General features: G+C 41.5%; 1 protein-coding gene across 1 annotated transcript in view; it reads left to right on the forward strand.

Moving 5' to 3' along the window:
* The first annotated feature begins 638 nt into the window (after positions 1-638).
* Positions 639-22,834, forward strand: part of M1ap (meiosis 1 associated protein) — an 83,180-nt gene continuing 60,984 nt past the window's right edge. Inside the window, exons 1-3 of the mRNA XM_021191442.1 lie at positions 639-663; positions 9,455-9,752; positions 22,488-22,673. Of these exons, the coding sequence (XP_021047101.1) occupies positions 9,513-9,752; positions 22,488-22,673 (426 nt within the window). The 5' untranslated portion in view covers positions 639-663; positions 9,455-9,512. The remainder of the gene's footprint in view (positions 664-9,454; positions 9,753-22,487; positions 22,674-22,834) is intronic.

A 22,834-nucleotide genomic window follows, 5' to 3' on the forward strand; every position in this document is an offset into this window, starting at 1 on the left:
AAAATCATTCTGGGCTGCACAGCAAGTTCAAGGCAGGCGGATTTCTGAGTTCGAGGCCAGCCTGGTCTACAAAGTGAGTTCCAGGGCAGCCAGGGCTACACAGAGAAACCCTGTCTGGAAAAACAAAACAAAACAAAACAAAAAAAGAAAGGTTAAAGGCAGGAACACAGTAAAGCCTGTTATTGATAGGGTGGGGTGGGGACAACAAAGATAAAGTTCTCTTCACTGTTTTCTGAAATCTACAACTGCTCATGGACCCTAGAGGACTATTCTCAGGACACCCTAGAACTTGAGCGACAGCTCCAGGAATGAAGCTGAGTGATTCCTGAGGTCTGAGGTTCGGAGAGCAGGTGAGGGGCCGTGTGCAGTGAGATGGCCTGATGCCTCACACCCTGGAGCCACAAGAGGCACCAGTGGGTGCCTGAACTGGAGGAGCCTGAGGGGAAGAAGGCCCAGGAGGCGGGAGACTCAGTGGGAGGAGCCTCTGGGAGGGGCGGTGCTACAAGGGGAGGTCCCTATAAGAGAGGAACTCGGAGGGCAGAGCCCCTGAGGGAAAAGTCAGAGGTGGCGGTGCCTAGCGGGAGGAGCCTTTGAGGAAGGCGCCCGAGGAGGAGGCCGCTTTAGAGGCTGAGCCAGTCGAAGGCTTGCAGTGCTGAGCTTGAGGTGAGTGAAGGGAACTTCTGAGACAGGAGGGGTGGGTGGGCTGAGGGTGCTACCTAAAGAGGGACTCCAGAGAAAGGTGCCCGAACCGGGGACTCCCTTCAGCGGGCACCCGAGAAAAGATTCGCCTGAGAGAGTTGCCAGAACTCGGGGTTGACGGGTTGCCCCCAGAAAGAGACTCCTGAAGGAACATGAAGGGAAGGTCTGAGGGGGTACGCCAACCGGGTGTCGGAAGGCGTACCTGCTAATTGAAAAGTAGTTGCCTAAGTGAGCGACTAAGGTTCTAGGCTGGAGCTTTTGAGCACTTGAGCTTTGCTTTTGTTTGACGGGGAGGAGATAACCAAGAGGGAGTTGCCCAGGGGAAGGCATCTGAGGTGGACTCTTGAGGGAGCGGAGCCCAAGGTAAGGTACCCGAAGGATAATGCCTGAGGTGACCATATCTGAGGGGCAGTGCCTGAAGGAGTTCTCTTGAGGAATCTCCTGAGGTGTTCCCTTGAGAGGCCGTGCCTAAAACAAAAAAAAAAAAAAAAAAAAAAAAAAAAAAAAAAAAAAAGAGAGGCCGTGCCTGAGGCGAGCTTTTCCAGAGGTGGCGCTCTCTCTAGGACCAGACGGCCTGACTGGATGGTAATAATGTTCGGTCTTCAGACCTCTGGGCCAAGGAAAGACTGGAGGGCTTGGGAGTGAGGATTGCGCCTCAGAGCTTGGTTTGAGAACACACTTAGGGTCCGTCCTCTGGGCAGGTGCGAGGGTGCAGCCCGAGAACTGTATCACCATCGCTGGGTCGGTGTGAGGTCCACTAGGGCTTGCTTGCTTGAGGCGTGACAGGACTAGAGAGGCCCAAGGCCTAAGACCCGCTCTGGCCAGAGCCCCCTGACTGACTGACAGAGGAAGAATTAATTCATTCTCATTCTTTCATTCATTCATTCATGCATGCATTCTATTCCCCTCTCTGTCGTGGGGGGGGGGTCTGTCTGTCCCCCCCCCCATCTCTGTCTCTGTCTCTCTAGCTCTGTCTTTCTGTCCCTCTCTCTTCTCATCTGTCTATCTCTCTGTCTCTGGTCTGGAACTAAGGGTGATATCTCTGTTGGGGTTCAGGAATCACCACACAAACCATCCAAACCCTGATTTCAGTTAAGGAGAATAGTTTATTGAATGCATGTCCTAATACTGGTCAGATGTGAAACATAGCTCAGAATTATCTGAAGTATAACAACGGACATCTTTGTTAGCTTTAAGAAAACTGTAATGAGTTCAGATGCAGGTGCAGGAAGTACTGCCCAGTGGTCAGCTCTGACTCAAGGTATTTTAGACATAACAACTCATAATTGACCTTTAACTTGATGGGGCCTAGGTGAAGCTTTGTAGAATTTCTTAAGATTAACAAACCTCTTAATATAACAAACATAACATAACATAACATAACATAACATAACATAACAGGGTATGTTGTCAGCATGATCCTGTTCTGAGTCGTTATTCTTTTTCTGTGTCAGTGGCTGGCAGGCATATTATAGCAATATGAAATAGCTGGCAGACATAGAACAAAATGGCTACAGTTATGCTGGTGGCATCAGACCATAACAATTTCTGCACAATTTCTGCCTCTGTCTTTCCAGAGCCAGGGTTACAGGTGTGACTCACTGAGCATGTTTTAACTTCTTCAGTAAGAAGGAAACAATGAGCTATGACGGTCAAAGAAACCTTGCTTTTGTCTTCTCTCCCCGAAGAAACCTTGACTTTTTAAAGACTCTTTTAAAAAATCTATTAATTTATCTTTTTTTTTAAAAAAATGGAGGATAGTGTACATGAAGGTAAAAGTTCTTAAAACCCACAAAAAGTGTGGTTTTGTTTGTGCTACTAGGGTGGAAACTAGGACCTGCACATGCTAGGCCAGTATTCCTCCACAGGGCAACACCCTCCCAACAACACACACACACACACACACACAGAGAGAGAGAGAGAGAGAGAGAGAGAGAGAGAGAGTTTAATGAAAAGAAAGTATTCAAAGAGCACGACTGGATCCTAAATGTGTTCCTGATGAAAGAAGTCTGAGGCTCAGCCATGGAAAACACAAAGACAGAAACTTGAGGCCAGGATGAAGAGTTCTAGATTTTGATACAAACATAGTTGAAGTCCATTGAGAGATTTTAGTACTAAAGTAACTTGTTTTAGGATAGTTCAAGTCCAGCTCCAAGGTTAAGCACGTTACAGAAGAAAAACATTCAGGGGGTGTTCTTAATAAAAGGAGAGAATATGAGGTCCTGTTTACTAGTGTGTCCAAACACTTCAGATGAACTATTTGATTATGTTTAGGGAGAGGTATCTCTTACTTCATCTGAAACATAGCCTTCCAATTGTAGATTACTGTGAGATCTAAAAATGGCTGTGCAGCCACAGTGGTTCACTGCACAAGAGGATTTTATTAAACTTAGAGGAAAGAGATGCTTCTACTGTCAGAGCATTTTCTAATTTCAGTGTAATGAATATCTTAAATTTACTCTTAGAATTTACTGCACAGAGAGGGTATTTTATTCAGAATAAACTGTATAATCTGGTTATCATTGCTGCTAATACCCATTCTCTTTCACACAATCATTTCATTCCTTTTTTTCTCCTTTTTTTTTTTTTTTTTTTTTTTTTGAAATTTGTAATCAGAAGAAACTCATTTGTTTAGATTCTTGTACTTTGTGGGCCCTAAAGATTTCTGAGGGGAAAAAATTAGTTTTATCTTTGTCTTTTTTTTATTGTTCATTGTGTTTATATGTATGATGTATGTGTGTGCATGTACATGTTCATGTGTGTGCAAACACAGCTTGAGTGTAAAGGTCAGAGATCAACCTCAGATGTTGGTTCTTGCTTTCCATCATGTGTGAGTCAAGGTATTTTTGTTTTTTTGTTTGTGTTTTTGTTGTTCGTAATACATATGCCAAGCAAGCCAGCTCAAAGGCTTCTGGGAGTTCTTCTATCTCTGCTTCCTATGTTAATGTAGAGCTGGGCTAGCAGGTGAGATGTGCTATGTCTGCCTTTAGGTGGGTTTCAGGGATTCGAATTCAAGTTGCCAGGCTTGTTAAGCAAGCACTTTATCCTCGGAATCATCTCCCCGGCCTTATTTCATCTTGGCCTTTGTGCTTATTTTTAATACTTTCCTGTAAATATCTTGTGTGCTTATTTTTAATACTTTCCTGTAAATATCTTGTAATATTTTACTTTCAGTGAAATGAATCATAATCCATTTCCTATAGACAAGATAGATGTGTGAGAAGATACATAATATTTTTACTAGGATTATTTCCCACTGATCTAAAATAATAATAATAATAATTGTACAACCTGAAATACAAAGGTATTCTAGTCACTAGGAAAACACTAAAAGCTCTCTTCCTATGTACATTTAGGAGAATGTAAAGGTAATATTTCACATACTATATTTTAAAACACTAGTAACATTGAAAAATATTTTGTTTGTATTTAAAGGGGAAATAGGTTTTGGGCATTGGCTGTGATGACATATTCCTCTGATTCCTGCACTTCAAAGGTATCAGAAGGTTGAGGATCCAAGGCCAACCCGGGCTATATGATAGAACCTCCCTCAAAGATAACACACAAAATTGTTTTTAAACAAAACCTTCTCAGTGGTTTGTACAATATCTTGTGCTTGCTTTCTTCCCACAATATAACTTATGATATACCACACTTTTTTCTATGCCTCAGAAAATGGTTATATTTGTCTCTAAGTTTGTATCTATTTGAAATTTTTCCTGAGTTCCTTTAATGATTCCATTTTTGCTAGTGGCATTTTCTCTGAACTATCTGCATCCTTTTTGTCATAACCAACCTCCGGTAAAATGCTATGTGGACTAGTCACATAGAGAAAGGAAGTACCACACTTACTCCCTCTGCTGTCTGGACTCTGCAAGGTCCATTCACTGAGAGACTTTTAAAGGAGTTATGTAAGTGTTCACTGATCATCACAATACACATCTGTTATTTCCATAATGATCTGTGGACTAAAGAGCTAGTTTCTTTATGCAATTACTTGATTAGTTTTCTGCAGCAACCTGAAATTTAAATTGTTTTGATAGACTAGTATTAATTACCAACCCTGTAGAAGCTAAAATTGGTATGTAGTGGAACTGAGAAAAATGCAAACTGCCTATATCTAAAATGATGTTTTCAAGTTGTGCGTGGTGTACACTGTAATCCCAACATCTAGAATTCTGAGGAGGGAGAAACAATGTGAATTTAAGGCCAACCTGGACTACATAATAAGTTCCAGGATAGCCTGGACTACAAAGTGAGACCTTGTCAAATATATATATATATATATATATATATATATATATATATATATATATATGTGTGTGTGTGTGTGTGTGTGTGTGATATATTTGGAGAGAGAGAGAGAGAGAGAGAGAGAGAGAGAGAGAGAGAGAGAGAGAGAAATGTGATATTTTTACATATGAAGGAAATAGGAGTAGTAAACAAGAATAAGCCTTCTGGGTATCCATTTTTTTCTGTATCAATATGTTACCCTCAAACAAAACATTCCATTTATATATATACTGTTGTTGTCTTTAGACACACCAGAAGAGGGCACCAGATCCCATTACAGATGGTTGTGAGACACCATGTAGTTGCTAGGAATTTCAGGACCTCTGGAAAAGCAGTCCACTCTGGAAGACTCTTAACCACTGAGCCATCTCTCCAGCCTAAACATTCTATTTAGAAATTGGCCTTGTACACTAGTTTATTTGTTCATTTTTATTTATTTTGTTTGTTTTTGAAATAGAGTCTGTAGCTTTGGTTAGCCTTGACCTTGTGATAATCCCCCTGCTTCAGGTTACTAAGCCATGCACTAATTTAAAAAGTACAGTTAAAAGAGTAAATGCTAGTTAGTATTGCTTTTTTTGGTAACTCTATTAGGCATTGATTTGGATTTCCAGGTCCAAGAGTGCATTTAAGCAAGAGTTAGGGAAGTAGTTCAGTGGGAAAAGGCATCTGCCTTGAGTTCAATCCCCAGAACCCACATAAAAGTGGAAAAGCGCAGCACCAACTGCGCAAGGTTGTCTCCTCTGGTGTCTGTATGCATGTATAGCACAAGTGTACCCTGTATACATGTGTTGTCCACACACAAACACAAGAATAATAAAATAAACCTTTTAGGAGAGTCCTTTCAAGTTAGGCTTGAGGTACAGACCTAACTAATCACAACTATTAAGGAGGCTGAGGCAGGAGGCCAGCATGCCCAAGGACAGCTTGGGGTAATGTAGCAAGCTCCTGTCTGATTAAGGGATAAGGTCAATTATAATTTTATACACTAGGGAACAAATATCAAAAGTTAAATGTTTATTTGTAACCAGGTGTCACTATGTATCCCAAGTTGGCCGTAAACTGAGGGTCCTCCTGTGTCAGCCTCCTGAGTACAGGTGTGAGTCACCACACCTAGCTGTCTGCCTTTTATTTATTTTTCTTGCTTTGTTGCCACCTTCAGTATGGTATTGAACGGAGGTGATTGTAGCAAGCCCTTCATCTTATGGAGAATACTGACAACACATTACTATTAAGAATGACTGTGGGACCAAAGAGATAGCGACATCAGTAAACTGCTTTCCACACCTGAATTTGGACCCTCGGTGCCCACATAAAAAGCCACACATGATAGCATGCACTTGCAGTGCCAGCACTATGAAGGCAGAAAAGATAGACTGCTGGGGTTTGATGACCAGCTAACCTCAACCAGCAAGCCCCAGGTCCCAATCAGAGGCCTTTTTTCAAATAACAAGTTGTGTGACTCCTGAGAAATAACACCAGAGATCATCTTCTGACCTTCACACACACACACACACACACACACACACACACACACACACACACAAGAATGAGTTTGTTGCTGGAGATGTGGCTTAGTGGTAGAAGACATTAAAGTTACTATGTGGTGTGTATAAGGTCCTAGGTTCAATCTTCCATCTAAAAAAAAATAGAGTTTGCTCTGGGGTTTTTGTCTTGGTAGTCATTGCTTTTATTATGCAGGTTCTCACTCTATACCAGAAGACTAACACAGAACTCACTGTAAAGCCCAAGTTGGTCCCAAACATGAGATCCTCCTGCCTCTCCCTCGTGATTACAAGAGTAAGCCATTAGGCCTAGGTTACTGTAGACTTTTTTTTGGTTGGGGGCGGGGGGAGAAGAATTGAATCAATGCTAGATCAGTTTGTTCTGAAGCTCACAACATAGCCCAGGCTGGCTTCCATCTTCCTGCCTCAGCCTCACAACTCATACTGAGCCACAATGCCCTACTACTCCAAGTTTATTCTAATGTATTTTAACCAAATTATTCTTTCCCAAGTTACTAAGGGACTTTGTCGTGTATGGACATTAGATTTAAAAAAAAAAATCTATAAAGGATCTTGTAATTTTCTCATTTAATCTTTTAATGTGATAAACTGTAATTCTGATGTTATTTTGAACTTAGATTCTTTTTTATCCTCGTTTTTAAAAAATTTTTGTTTATTTATTTTATATATATGAGTACACTATTGTTGTCTTCAAACACACCAGAAGAAGGCATCAGATTCCATTCATTATAGATGGTTGTGAGCCACCATGTAGTTGCTGGGAACTGAACTCAGGACCTCTGGAAGAGCAGCCAGTGCTCTTAACCACTGAGCAATCTCTCTAGCCCTGTTTTTCCTCTTTTTAAAGACAAGTTCTTCTTACACTGTAACCCAGGCTGGCCTCAAACTTAAAACAATTCTTCTGTCACAGCTTCCCAAATGCCAAGGTTAGAAATGTATGTGTAAGCCACCATGCCTAGCTCACGTTATGCTTCTGAGATAAAAACCCAACTTATGGTCATAATATATTATTTTTACTTTATGCATATGAGTGTTAATACTTGAATGTATGTCCATATACCACTTGAAGGTCTGATGCTTGCAGAGGCCAAAAGAGGATGTCAGAGCTCCTGGGACTGGTGTTACACACAGTTGTGAGCTACCATACAGCTGCTAGGAATTGAACCTGGGCCCTCTGGATGAGCAGCAAGTGCTCTTGACTGCTGAGCCATCCCTCCAGCCTATGATGTGCTATTCTTTTTACATGTTCCTAGTTTTAATTTCTTGTCTTGTTTGGGATTTTTACATCTACGTTTATGAGTAAAAATAATTTTACTTTTCTCCTTTTTTATTAACAAAATTTGTTCTTTGATATATATATATATATATATATATATATATATATATATATATATATTTGTCAGATTACTCTCCACCCTATCACCTGCTTTTATTTCCTCCCACCCACCCCTGTCCACCCATATTTACTAGTTTTTGTTTTGTTTATTGTCCCGCTGAGTTCAACTAGGGTCATCTGTGTGATCTGGAGCTTAGCAGGTCATGTATAACTGGATACTGTCTATGCCTCCCACCCTCCCAGATTCTATTAGCTGCAAATCAATTATAATAAGCACTAGAACCCTATCCCTTCCATCGCTGACTATTAGGAGGACCAATCTGCTTTCATGATTATTGTGGCCATGCTTCACTTTTCAACCCTTCTCTATATCTTCCATATCTTCCATCTTTTAACACCTTTCTGCCTCTTCTTCCAGAGTGTCCCCTGAGACTTAAAGGGATCGTGTAGATGTCTTATTTAGGGCTGAGCCCTTAACCATCCATCCTTTATTCTTAGTATCTTGTGCAAGGTTTTCATATTCACCTCTGTTCACTGTCAGTGTTGGCTTCTTTATTTAAAGCAGAGAGTACCCTGTGGGTGTAAATGTAGATATTTAAAAGATGGTTTAATAGTGTGTCAGTTTATCTAAGCAGCAATGTTAGACTTCCAACTAGGGCCCATGAACTCTACAGTCATGTGTTTTGGACCAAGTTTACAGTAGTAGGTATAGGTTCCCTCCTATAGAGGGAACCAGCCTGAAATCCATTTGGGAGGCGGTTGGTTACTCCTGCCCCATAACAGTCATGCCATTATTGCACAAATGGGCACATCTTGCCAGGCAGGTTGGAATCATAGATCCTAGGGTTCAGAGCTGTTGATGCCTCCAGCCCCCAGCAGCCTTCACAGCACCTTCCAGCACTGTGGGAGGCAGCCATCAGGGAGAGGACGTCCAACTCAATTCCCGTGTGATTTCTCAATGGCTTTTATTCTAGGTGTGTGGTGCCTGCAGCAATAGGCTTTTATCGACGACTTGTAATGGGGAACCAAGAAAGAGTAGCAAGAACCTTTATTATTTTGGGAGCCTCCCTGATTAGCAACTCCTATGGAGTTATCCCACACCTGACACTGTGGGAAACCTTATAATATGGTGAGAAAGACAAACATAGAAACTAGTTAAAATATAAGACAATAAGCAATAACAAAACTTATGAGGGCAAATGAGAATATCCAAAACTTGTTTTTGAGGCACAGTGATGCTCATGAATAATTCCTGCACTTGGCAGATGGAAGCACCAGGATCAGGAGTTCAAGATCATTCTCAGCTACATAGTGAACTCTAGGCTAGCCTCAGTAACATGAGGCCTTGTAAAACCAACCAAACAAACCTGAAGTTGGACTTCTGTGTAACTGCCTTATTCTTTATTAGTTCCACAAGCATCTCTAAGCATTCTCATACACTAAAATCAAACACATAGATTAATGTAGGATGACCTCGCTAAGTTTGATGTGGTGCCCAAATTGAATCCGTTTGGGGGATTTTATCCCCTCGATATATATTCTTTGCTTCAAGTACCTGATCCAGTTTTATGAAAGCCAATCATTTTCTTTTTCCTTTCCTTAGGTTCAAAAAGCATTGATTGTTCAAGTGGTGGCTACAGTTCCACACTGCTTTGGCTACCATGAACCGAAGAAAAACTCCTAGTAGAGGGACCTCCCCTGCCACGAAAATTAGTCATCAACCTCCAAGACTTCTCATTGTGCATATTGCTGTACCTTCCTGGGCTGACATCTGCCCCAACCTCTGTGAGGCCTTACAGAACTTCTTCTCGATAGCCTGCAGTTTGAAGGGCCCCAGCCGGATGTCTCTGTTCAGCTTATACACAGTACAAAACCAACAGGAGTGTGTCCTCCCATTTGTGGTAAGTCTATCTCTACCCTTGGTATCCTGAAAGCAAATGAGATTTCCATAGCAGAACTCACAGTTGGCATTTCTTACAGTAAAAACCACATTGGTTCCTCGTATCTGATTAACCCACATGAACCAGAAGTCATCCAGTGTACATGGGGGGTTTGTGCTGCAAGAGGGAGCCTCGGAGTTGTTAATTTGAGGGTTGAAATAGACTGCAACCATCTCTCTCCTAGAGGGAAGTCTTAGCATTTGCAGTTCTTTGAAATGTAAACAGTTAGAGCCTTTCACCCTCTTTGAAATGTAAACACTTAAAGAAGTTTCTAAAGCTCTTCAGAGGTCTGGTTATCCAATCAAACTTGTCCTGGGGTAAAACTCAAGGCCCTAATTTCTTTGCTCAGAAATTCCTAACTGCAAAAACCAGGAGACTATTTTCCCTGGGCTTCACTCCAGTGAAACTTGAGCTGCCTCCAGGTAAAACACCACTTAAGGTTTTAGAAGGAGGGGCTGAGGACCATTATCTTTACAAAGCCCCCTCTGAATAGTCTACTTCCTCTCTTCCTCAAAGAAATTCAAGCTTCCCTCTCACTTAGAAATAGTTGGCAAAGACTTCCACGCATCTCCTTCTTTGAATCAACCTTATTGCTAAATCAGTACACATGCACTATATCTTTAAGATAACCAAGGGAAGGAGCTTCACAGACTTGTTGCTGGCTATGTCTGTAAAATCTAACTAAAATCCACTCGTTTCTAAAATAAATGTCTCATTCTCCTCGTTGAAAGTGAAACTATAATATCTCTTTTGGTATTACAAAGTATGGAAATAATACACATTTGTTGAGTTCCCTTCCTATTACCATAATAAACACTGTTGTGGTTTGAATATGGTTGGTCCAGAGAGTGACATTATTAGGATGTTTGGCCTTAGTTAAAGGAAGTGTATCACCGTGGGGGTGGGCTTTGAGACCCTCCTCCTGGCTTCCTGAGGGTGCTGAGTCTTCTCCTATCTGTTCTTTTGGATCAGGATGTGGTCTGCTAAGTTAATATATTCTAAAGGTTTTAATATATCAGTCACAAGACATTGATTCTAACACAGAGGTGGGCAAGGAATGGTTCCAGTGGGCTAGAACTAGCTAACTGTGTCTCTCCACCATACTGAAATTCTAGTCAGACACGGCTTCTTTCCAGGAGCTCTCATCCACAGAGAAAAAAAGGGTTTATTAGACTTATATATACAGACCACAGTACATCATGAAGAAAAGTCAGGGCAGGAACCTGTCAGATGTCATCTAGGAAAGACTAAGGCATGCAAATGAGTTTTCTGGAGATGGTCTTCCATTTTGCATGGCCTTCGATGGGTGAGCTCTGAGATGCAAGGCCACCAGAGACTTTATCCCAGGATTGTTTCTTGCTGCTGATCTGCCTTTCCTGTCACTATTATAAACCTAATGAATCCTGGACATTGGCCCAACCTATTGGGCAGATTTCCTGTAGAATCAATATGAAGATGTAGTTTCATATAATAATGCTGTGTAGACAAATTAATGATTTCATAATTCCTGATAATGATCTTATAAAATTCCTAAATTTATAAGTGATTTCAAGCCATATACAGAATAAAGCTGCAAATAGAGCTCTGTAAACCTTCGTGTGTCATGAGTTAATTGCAATAAGATAAGAAAGCAGGTTTGAAATAAATTTGTGATCAAGAAAAATCATTCATTCTAAGTCAGATCCAAGGATGAAATCATAGGTATGCACTATGATAAAGCAAGGCCATGTGAAACTGTTCTTTTAACTTGCAATGAGCTTATAGAATGAAATACTGCTTTGAACTCACTATGGACATCCTTTTGTAACTCCCCTTTTGTATAACATTTTATCTATGAAGTAATTTTATAAAGAACTTTTGTCTAAGAAGGTATAAGGCAAACGGAGAGAAAAAGTAAGTTTGGCATTTGGGGCTCAGCCCCATCCACCAAATGTATATACGTATAAGTCTGTTTATCTATCTGTATGCACATACATATGTATATAGATATATGTGTAGGTATGTAAATATGCATGAATATTTGTGGAATTGTTGAGACGGTGGTCTGGCCTGGCCAAAGTATTTGTGTCTGTCGTTCTTGTGTGTGCTTGAATTCTCCCTTTCTTCCTCTTCTTTTCTTTCTGGCTCACAAAGAGTTAATGAACTCCAGGCCTCTAGGCTGGCCAGCCAGGGACCCTTGAGCCAGAGAAGAACTGCTAAGTCAGTAGATTTTGGTCACAGAATAGCAAAGAATTAAAGACAAAAGAATTACCAACAATAAAGCAGCTTAGGCCCCTATCACTGACTCCATACCCCTTCACTGCCTTCCTTGGGAAACTGTAATGCCAGGAAGGTCCCCAGCAAGAAGCAAAGTAGAGGCCATGGAGGAGTGCTGCTTTCTAGCTTGTTCTTCATAGCTTGCTCAAACTGTTTTCTTATACAATGCAAGACCAGCTGCCCAGGAATGACAGTGCTTTGGGCCCTTCCAGATCAACTGTTAATCAAGAAAATGCCCTACAGTCTTGCCTACAGGCCAATCTGATGGAGGCATTTTCTCAACTGAGGTTCCCTCTTTCCAGATGACCCTGCTTGGTCAAACCAACAGAAAAAAAGGTTGGGGGAGCCAAAACAATAACCAGCACAATAGACCTCTTGCCAGTTTTATGTTTTATACTTACTGGGTTACAGTACTGTTAAAAAAATATAATATTCCAGGCTGGAGAGATGGCTCAGCAGTTAAGAGCACTGATTGTTCTTATAGAGTCCTGAGTTCAATTCCCAGCAACTACATGGTGGCTCACAACCATCTGTAATGGGATCTGGTGCCCTCTTCTGTGTGGTGTGTCTGAGTGTCTGAAGAAGATACCTACAGTGTACTCATATAAAATACTTCGAGATTATTGCCTATGATCTTATAGAATGTAGGTTTTCTGTCTCGAAATGGATCATCCAGGGAAAATTTTTTCATATAAACACTCCAAGTACTTAGTCTAGTAATTGTGTCTAAGTACACTGTTATTTCAGCTGGGTTGGGCATAGGAACTCATTAAAATTATGTAAGGAATAAAACTGATTCTTTCTATGAGTTGTGTAGAATTTGGTTCCTTAGATCATTGACTTTTTCTGTCAGATTATACTAAAATGTGATAGCTTAGCATAATAAACATTTATTATCTCATGTTTATTGTGAGTTAAAAATCCATAAGCAGCTCAGGTAGGTGGCTCAGGCCTGAGGGTCCTTGTGAGGTTGTATTAAAAATGGAAGCCATAATTGTAGTCATTTGAGGGCTTGATGAGAGCTAAAGGAGCTACTTCTAAATTTCTAAAGTAGAATATTCACATGCTAATAGTTCATATTTCCTCACCACCTGGATCTCTCCATAGCATTATTTTCATGTTCTCATTCTAACTTTTCTACAACCAACTGATGAAAGACAGAGACAGAGAATGTTTTATGTCCTTGTCACAAAAGTCCATTTATTCCACATTCCACTGTGAGAAGCAAGTCATTGTTCTATGCAGCCAAAGCAACAAGGACCAGATGTACCATCTTGTCTAAAGTAACCAGAACAAAACAAGAAGCTGTGGAAATAGTTCATCAGTTAAAGAGCTTGCCGTCTCAAGCGTGAGACCTGAGTTTGATCATGAGCCAGACCTGTTGGCTCAAGAATAAGAATCTGAGGCTGATCCTAATCATTCTGTAGAAAGCTGGATGTGATGCGTGCTCATGCTATGGAGACAGAACAGGAGGAGTCTTGGTGCTCTATTACAGTCAAATCAGCAAGCCTTAGGTCCCAGTGAAACTCTGTCTCAAAAAGAAGAGAAGGGGAGGGGAAGGAAGGGGAGGGGGGAGGGGAGGGAAGAGGAGGGGAAATGAGAAGAAAGGAGAGAAGAGAGAGAAGAGAAGAGAGGGGAGAAGAGAGGAGAGAAGAGAGAATAGAAGAGAGAAGAGAGAGGAGAGAAGAGAGAGAAGAGAGGGGAGAAGAGAGGAGAGAAGAGAGAGGAGAGAAGAAAAGAGAGAAGAGAGAGGAGAGAAGTGAGGAAAGAAGAGAGAGGAGAGAAGAGAGAGGAGAGAAGAAAGAGGAGAAAAGAGAGGAGAAAAGAGAGAGGAGGGAAGAGAGAGGAGAGGAGAGAGAGGAGAGGAAAGAGAGGAGAGAAGAGAGAGGAGAGGAGAGAGGAGAGAAGAAAACAGAGAGAAGAGAGGAGAGAAGAGAGGATCGAAGAGAGAGGAAAGAAGAAAGAGGAGAGAAGAAAGAGGAGGGAAGAGAGAAGAGAGAAGAGAGGAGAGAAGAGAGGAGAGAAGAGAGGAGAGAAGAGAGAGAAAAGAAGAGAGAGGAGAGAAGTGAGAGGAGAGAAGAGAGAGGAGAGAAGAGAGAGGAGAGAAAAGAGAGGAGAAAAGAGAGGAGAGAAGAGAAGAGAGAGAAGAGAAGGGAGAAAAGAGAAAGAAGAGACGAGAAGAAAAGATAAGAGAGAAGAGGTAGATGACTACTGTAATGAGTATCTTGGCTGTCAACTTGACATACCAGGTAAGAAGAAACCTCAGTTGAAGAATTGTCTTCATCAAATTGGCCTATGGGCATGTCTGTGGGAGCATATTCTTGATTGCTAACTGATGTAGAAGGGCCTAGGCCCCTGTGGGCCATGTCATGTCTGAGCAGGTGGGATGTACAAGCCAGTAGATAGCTGAGCAAGCCACTGAGTAGCATTCCTCTATGGCCTTTGCTTCAGTTCCTGACTCCCAAGTTCCTGCCCAGTTTCCCTCAATGATGGACCTTTCCTCTCCCAAGTTGCTTTTGGTTATGGTGTTTATCACAGCATCAGAAAGCAAACTAGCAAAGCTTCTGAGGAATAACGCTCAAGGTTGGCCTCTGGCCTAAGCACACGCACACGCGAACACACACACACACACACACACACACACACACTTCTCAAGGAGTCTGTACATCAGAGAGTACCATGAGGGGAAGCAAATGAGGCCACTGTCTTCAGTTTCCAAGCCTCAGTACAGAAGAGGAAAGCCTAGGATTTGGGACTTCAGAGAGACCAAGGTATCTAGAGGAGAGAGAACTATATATGGGAAAGGAAAGAAAACTCCCATTTTCCTTTTTAAAGGAAGCATTTAAAGAGCTATATAAATCAGCAAGCTGCAAGCAAGAAACAGATGGTACGCCCAAGCTGAAATTTTTTCAGAGATACAGAAAGAGGATATTTGCCGAGGTGAAGGCTGAGTTTAGACAGAGTCAACAAAAGATACTGCTACAGCCAGGCCACCCAGGACTAAAGAGGGCCACCTCATGGAATCTGTGACCTTTGTTACAGAAAATGTAGTGACCCTTGTTAAAGCACCATAAAAGATTTTATTTAGGGCCATTGCAGTAGGTACAAAAACACTGACAATGGGATTTCACAGTGGGGAGAGCCTGGACTCAGCTAAATACAGTATGGGTAAGTGGGACTCCCGAATTGAATCCCCAGCTACTGCCTTCCATTGGACACACAGTTTAAGAAGCAGGAGTATGAGGAAACTCGTTGAATCATCCCTATAGATTGGCCTTCAAGGGTACAAACCAGAGAGAGAAAAGTAGACACATATCTGAAAAGGCAAACAAGACTACACAGTGTCAAATATTGTGATAATTTCCCTTATCTCCCTCTTACTTCCTAGTATAGGTAGCCATTTAATTACTTCTCTAGGAAAGGCAGGCTATTTTATACTAAAAACCATGAGCTTGTATGAGCTTATCCAAGCTGGCAAACAGCTGATCTGCCAGGTGTCAAAGTAAACTAACAAACCAAGGGAAAAGGTTAAGCCTTTAGTCACCGACTGAAATGGAATAATCAAGAGTCTCACCTGAGAAAAGTGCCTATTCCCCATTCCACTTTGCTGTTAGTGGTGTTGGTGATTGATGTTGCTGGTAGATTTTGTATTTCATTCTTTTGTTTATTTAATTCGGTATCTCTCTCTGTCAACCAGACATACGTGAAGCTCACTACATGGCTCAGGCTAGCTTCAAACTTGTGGCGATTCTGATTCATTCTACTGAGTGCTGAGATGGCAGCTGTGCATCACCACAACCAGCTTTCCCACTTTTTTTTTCAGAATGGTTGAGAGCTAAATGTATTGGCGGAGATAAAGATGCTGTTGAGTGAACCCCAGACAAAAAGTTTTGATGGCTTTGTAAGCTTGGGGTTAGAGAAAGCAGAAGGAAGGCTAAGAGTAGAAGAGACTGAGTTAGAATAGAGGAAAGTGTATTCACGTTTCCCCAACCTCTCATAGAGAAGTCTTGGAAGAAGAACTTAAGGAGAACCTCACTATAGGCCTTAGAGACCTAGGAATGAAGGTGTCAAGAGATAAGAAGTCAAATATCCCAAGAACAGGGAATGCCAGGACAGCCTGAGTCCTTGGCCATGTCCTTCAGAGACTGAAGTGAATTGGCTGTACTCCAAAGTCACTTTTCTACAGCCACCATGAAACCTTCCAGGTAAAACCTTTTAATTGCCTATAGTCAGTCCTGGGGGGGGGGGGGGCAGGGGAAGTCACACATAGGACTCCTCACTGGTAACTCAGAAGTAATTACAAGTCAAAATTTCCTAGAACAGTAAAGTCAGTGCTAGTTAGAAGTTCAAGGAAATAGCAGGAGTGACTATCATTTGATGTATACAAACAATACAGTCTATAAGGAAAAGAGGCCCTTAAATCCATTTTCACTGAACTATATAGATATCTGACATTTTCTGTCCACAGAATCACCCAAAATGTAAATGTGGAAAGACAGCATATGGTGGATCATTTCTAGGATGGACCCAAGATTACCCTCACATTTAATTTTTTTAATATCATCAAATTTGAACCTTTTATAAGGACTCATGACAGAGAATTCATAATTAAAATATTAGAATTCCTTTTATAGCCATTGTGACATGAATATAAATAATTCTAACCCAAATGATTAATTTCCCCCTCAAAGGAGGATTCCAGAAGAATGTCCTTCCTGTGACATTCTTCCTAATTCTTTAAAAATTTTCATTATAAAGAATTTATTGAAATTAATCTACATTGAGGTATTAGGGTTCAGAACACTTTGATTTACCTATAGTGTTATTTCCTCATCCTTAGTAGCTGATATTCACAAGGAATATGTCAAAGCAACAAATAACAGATAAAGGTGAGTTCTAAGAAAGATGCTGTGGTAGACTTTAACTGAGTGCAATGGGAGAGGGAGAATAAGACAAGGAAATATAGTAATTCTGCCATGTGGCAAATCAAATACTGCTAAAGTTTAAAGGGATCACATAAACATGGAGTTATGAAGATAAAAACCCAAACAGGCTCACATATTCCTGGTTGTGACCGTAAAAGCATACAGAAAAAGGGCAAATAAAAATGCACAATATAGTGATTTTTTTTTCCAAAAGCTGTAAAACAGAAAGTGTTGGGGCTGTAGAGATGGCTCACAAGTTAAGAGTATTACTGCTCTTTGAGAGAACCTGATTTCAATGATCAGCATACATATCGGACAACTCACAACTGCCTGTAACCTCAGTTCAGGGAATCTACGGGCACTTACAGTCAGGTGTATATAACCACAGACACCTACATACATACATACTATCTTAATTTGGGTTTTATTGCTGTGAAGAGTCATGATGACCATAGCAACTCTTATAAAGAAAAAACATTTGATTAGGGCTGGCTTACAGGTTCAGAGGTTTAGTCCATTATCATCATGGCGGGAAGCATGTCAGCATGCAGGAAGACATAGTGTTGGAGGAGCCAAGAGTTCTACATCTTGGTCCACAGGCAGCAGAAGGAGACTGTGTCCCACACTGGGCATAGCTTGAGCATATGAGACTTCAAAGCCCACCTCCATAATGACATACTTTATCCAACAAGGCCACACCTACTCCAATGAGGCCATATCTCCTAATAAAGGCATTCCCTGGGCCAAGCATTCAAACACTTGAGTCTATGAGGGCCATTCCTATTCAAATCACCACACATACACAATTTAAAATTAGATAAATCTCATAGAAGCTATACTATAACTAAGTACAAATATCTGACACCAATAAATGCTAAGCTCATTTACTAAAAAAAAAATTTTTAAAGATTTATTTATTTATTATATGTAAGTACACTGTAGCTGTCCTCAGACACTCCAGAAGAGGGCATCAGATCTTGTTATGGATGGTTATGAGNCACCATGTGGTTGCTGGGATTTGAACTCGGGACCTTTGGAAGAGCAGTCGGGTGCTCTTACCCACTGAGCCATCTCACCAGCCCCACTAAAAAAATTTTAAACTGCTACTTTTATCATGGCACATTCTATTATATTCAGGAGACTCGGCTACAACAGTCACTTGTATGGCTGAATTGGTTCACAAACCCACATGAAATGTGCCCATTTGTGCACATGTACACACACACACACACTCACACACATGTACATACAATCACACACATACACACACCGCACTGCCCCACAAGACAGCTCAGTGGATAAATGTACTTGCCCAAGAGTAGCAACCTAAGCTCAATACCTAGGACTCATACGGTAGAAGGAGAGAACTGACCCCAGCAGGTTGTCTTCTAGTCTCCACAGGCATGCTCCTAGCCTCACGATTCATAAATAAATGCAAAAATAAATTAAAACTAAAAGTAAGTAAAGGGATAGGCAAAGGTATAGTAGGTAAACGCAATCCCATTGCCCCTAAAAAGAAAGCCGTGATCAACTGTAAACAAGGTTGAATTTGAGAGAAGCATTAGGTGAAATCAAGAATGCTATTTCAATGTCAGGCACAAGAACAAAGTGGGGTACAGAATGCTCAAAAGGTCTACAAAGGATAATGCAGGCATCCTTCTGTTCAGACTCCCAAGTACTGGGATCATAGAATGCCTATATACCTAGACATTAACTTAAAATATATAATGAAGTATTAGAAAGGGGTGTGTAAGGAAAAGGCTTAACGCAAATCAAGCTGGGCTGGGGAAATGGCTCATTGGGTAGGTAAATGGTTTGCTGCACAAACTTGAGGACCTGAGTTCGAATGCCTAGAACCCACATAAAACCAAGTTTGGTAGCACCTGTCTGTAATCCCAAGGCTCCTATGTCTAGGTGGGAGGCAGGGACAGGAGAATCCCTGGGAACTCGAAGGCCCTGTATAGCACAACACCAAACAACAAGAGACCCGGACTCAAAACAAGGAGGAAGGCAAGGAAGAGACTCTAGATTTTCCTCTGACTTCCACAAACCCACATGAAATGTGCCCATTTGTGCACATGTACACACACACACACACACTCACACACGTACAATCACACACATACATACACCGCACAAATAAATAAATCTTTTAGGCTATATTTACGGTCTGATTTCACTTATTTCTTGAATAGGTTTTTTTTTAAATTCCCTATCTAGACTTTTCATTTTCTTTGTATCAGAATTGATGTCTAATTTCTTGTGCCTTCAGGGCCCCCCTCCCTGAGACTTAAAGAGAGGAACGTACAAAAGCAAAGTGAGAAAGGCGAAACAGCCTGACTTAGTCTTCTCACCCTGGCAGCATTATAGCTCAAACTCATGGGTCATGTCTTAGTCACCTTTCTATTGCTGTGAAGTGACACCATGACCACGGCAACTCTTATAAGAGAAAACATTTAACTGGGCTTGCTTACAGTTTCAGAGGCTTAGTTCATTAGCAACATGGCAGAGAGCCTGGTGGCAGGAACAACAGACATTTTGCTGGATGTAGTTGAATACTACATCCTCTTTGGTTGGTGGCTTAGTCTCTGGGAGCTCCCAGAGGTTCAGGTTAGCTGACAATGTTGGTCTTCCTATGGGGTTGCCATCCCCTTCAGTTCCTTTAATCCTTCCCCTATCTTTTCCATAGGAGTCCCTGACCTTAGTCCAATGCTTGGCTATAAGTATCTGCATCTGTCCCATTCAGCTGCTGGTAGAACCTCTCATAGGACAGCCACGTTAGGCTCCTGTCTGCAAGCACAACATAGTATCAGTAATAGAACACACATGGGCTAGTCCAAAGTAGCCCCTTTCCTGCACATATGTAGCAGAGAATTGCTTTGTGTGGTCTCAGTGGGAGAGGATGAGCCTAATCTTGTAGAGACTGGATGCCTCAGGGAAGGGAGTATTAGGGATGGGGTGGATGGGAAGAACTCTGTGAGGGGGGACAAGGAGGGGGGCAACATTTGGGATATAAATAAATAAAAAGAAATAATTAATTAATTAAAAACAAAACTTAAACCTGATCCACAGGCAGAGAGAGAGACTGGGTCTGGCATGGTCTTGAAACCTCAAAGCCCACACCCAGTGATACACTTCTTCCAAAAAAGTCACACCCGCTAAGCCTTCTAATCCTACCGGACAGTTCCACTCCCTGGTGACTAAACATGCGAATATATGAACCTCTGGGGGCCATTCTTATTCAAATTGCCATAGGTAGGAAGGCTCTTTTTTATTCTAGAGCAGGTTTTTTCCCCTTCCTTACCTTACTAATGCTTGGAATTACTTCAAATAATGTCTCAGATCTTTAGCACGCATTCTTTTTAATTCATACATCCTTAGAAGTATCATTGAACTAGAATCAGATTAAATTACATTGCTTCCTAAGAACTTGTCTTTGGTAACAAACTACAGAAATGATCCCTAATACTCACAAGAGGAAATAATGGAGACAAAGCGTGGAGCAGAGACTGAAGGAAAAGCCATCCAGAGACTGCCCCAACTGGGGATCCATCCCGTATGCAGCCACCAAACCCAGATGATATTGTGGATGCTGGGAAGTGCTTACTGATAGAAGCCTGATATAGCTGTCTCCTGAGAGGCTCTGTCAGAGCCTGACATATACAGAGAAGGAAGCTCGCAGCCAACCATTGGGCTGAGCTCGGGGATCCCCAATGGAGGAGTTGGAAAAGGGACTGAGGGAACTGAGGGAGCTTGAAGCCCCATGAAGGGAGCAACAGTGTCAATAGACCAGACCCCTCCCCCCTCCAGAGTTCCCAGGACTGGACCATCAACCAAAGAATATGCATGGAGCAACCCATGGTGGTGGCCGCATATGTGTGGCAGAAGATGACCTTGTTGGACATCAGTGGGAGGAGAGGTCCTTGGGCTTGAGGGTGTTCAGTCCCCCAGTGTAGGGGAATGCCAGGGCCAGGAAACGGGAGTGGGGGGGTTGGTAAGCAGGGGGAGGGAATAGGGGGTTTTCAGAGGGGAAACCAGAAAAGTGGATAACATTTGAAATGTAAATATAGAAAATATCTAATAAAAAAGAAAGAAAGAAAGAAAGAAAGAAAGAAAGAAAGAAAGGAAGGAAGAAAGAAAGAAAGAAAAAGAAAGAAAAAGAAAGAAAGAAAGAAAGAAAAGAAAGAAAGAATCCAAGGGGAAAAAAGAACACTTGCAAAAAAAAAAAAAAAGAGGAGGAGGAGGAGGAGGAGGAAGAGGAGAAGAACTGGTCTTTATAAAGGATGGTGAGGAGAACCATGAGGTCACTTTACTTGTCTGGGGTTTACTTGTTGGCTCCTTAAATTAAGTGAGATTCTCTTCTTCACTGAAATGCTCCTGAGGAATGGATTCAATAGATCCTTATCAATTATAAAATGAGAGACTACATCAGAATTCTTGTTTCAGGAGAAACATTTTTTGTTGTTGATTGAAAGATTCTCAATCTATAGCTCCAAATACCTTGAATTCTAATAATAGCCTGAACTCTCAGTCCTCCGGCCTCAGCTTCTTGAATGCTGTAATACCAAGCTAGGGAAACATCATTCTTAAACAGAGAATCTCTTAGTGACAGACTAATAAACCCAGATAGTAAGTTAGCCCTCTTAGACTTCCAATTTGCAGATCCCCTGAAGTAAAACTGTAGTCGTGGCCTGGACACATCACTCAGCAGTTAAGAGCACTCGTTGCTCTTTCAGAGGACCCAGACTTGGTTCTCAGCTACCACACAGTGGCTCACAGCTTCGGAACCAGGAAATCTGGTGCTCTCTCACAGCCTCTGAAGGCACCAGGCATACACATGATGCACAACACCTAAAGTAGTTGCAAAGACCTTTCACTGAATGAGTAAATGAATTATAACATTTCCTTCCCTATTTCTGATAAATTCACATCATCTAAGATTTTTAGCTGCATTTTCCTTCTGATTTAGAGAAATTTTAGTGCAATACTTAGAACATGATTGACATTCTCTTTGTGTCAGCCAGACATACAGGGTTTTAAGAAGGGAAAGAACTCCTAAGGAGTTATTGATTAAATAAAACTGCCAATTCATCAAAGGTTGGGTGTTTCATAGTTTAGTATCTATTGATATGATAAACATCATGACCAAAATCATTTTGGGGAGAGAAGGGTTTATTTGGCTTACACACCCTAATCAGTCTATCACTGAGGGAAATCAGGTCAGAATTCAAGCAGGAGGAGGGACCACTGAGGAAAGACCCTTACTGGCTTGCTTCCCCTTGCTTGCTCAGCCTGATTTATTATACAACTCAACTCCAGACCCAGGGTTGGCCTTCCTGCACCAATCATTAATCAAGAAAATGTCCCCACAGACAAGCTAACAGACCAGTCTAATGGAGGCAATCCCTTGACTGACGTTTCTTCTTCCCAGGTGACTCTATGTCAATTTGACAGAAGCTAACCAGCATACTGGGTTCCTAAAGCTTTGTGTCTTTGCTTCACTTTCTCTCTGCAGCAAGTGAGAGGGAACTTCATTAGGCTGCAGGCCTGCATCTCGGAGCTTCAAATGTTACAGGTCGAAGGCTGTCACAGACCACCTCACGCCTTACTACCTCTGGCAGTAAAGGATGGGCTCCAGCAGTTCAAACAGTACAGCAGTCACATGGCCTCAAGTGCTGCTCAGCCCTGTACTCCCCTGGAGGTAAGAGATGCTGCTTTTTATGACATGAAGCCATTTCCCCATTCCCATCTCTGTAGTGTTTCACTATTTATTAACCTTATATTGTTCTGTTTTATATACATTGAATATCATTTTCTTTTTTTTTCTTTTTTTCTTTTTTTTCTTTTTTTTTTTTTTTTTTT

The sequence above is a fragment of the Mus pahari genome, chromosome 2 (assembly GCF_900095145.1).
Source record: "Mus pahari chromosome 2, PAHARI_EIJ_v1.1, whole genome shotgun sequence".
NCBI classification, from domain to species: domain Eukaryota; kingdom Metazoa; phylum Chordata; class Mammalia; order Rodentia; family Muridae; genus Mus; species Mus pahari.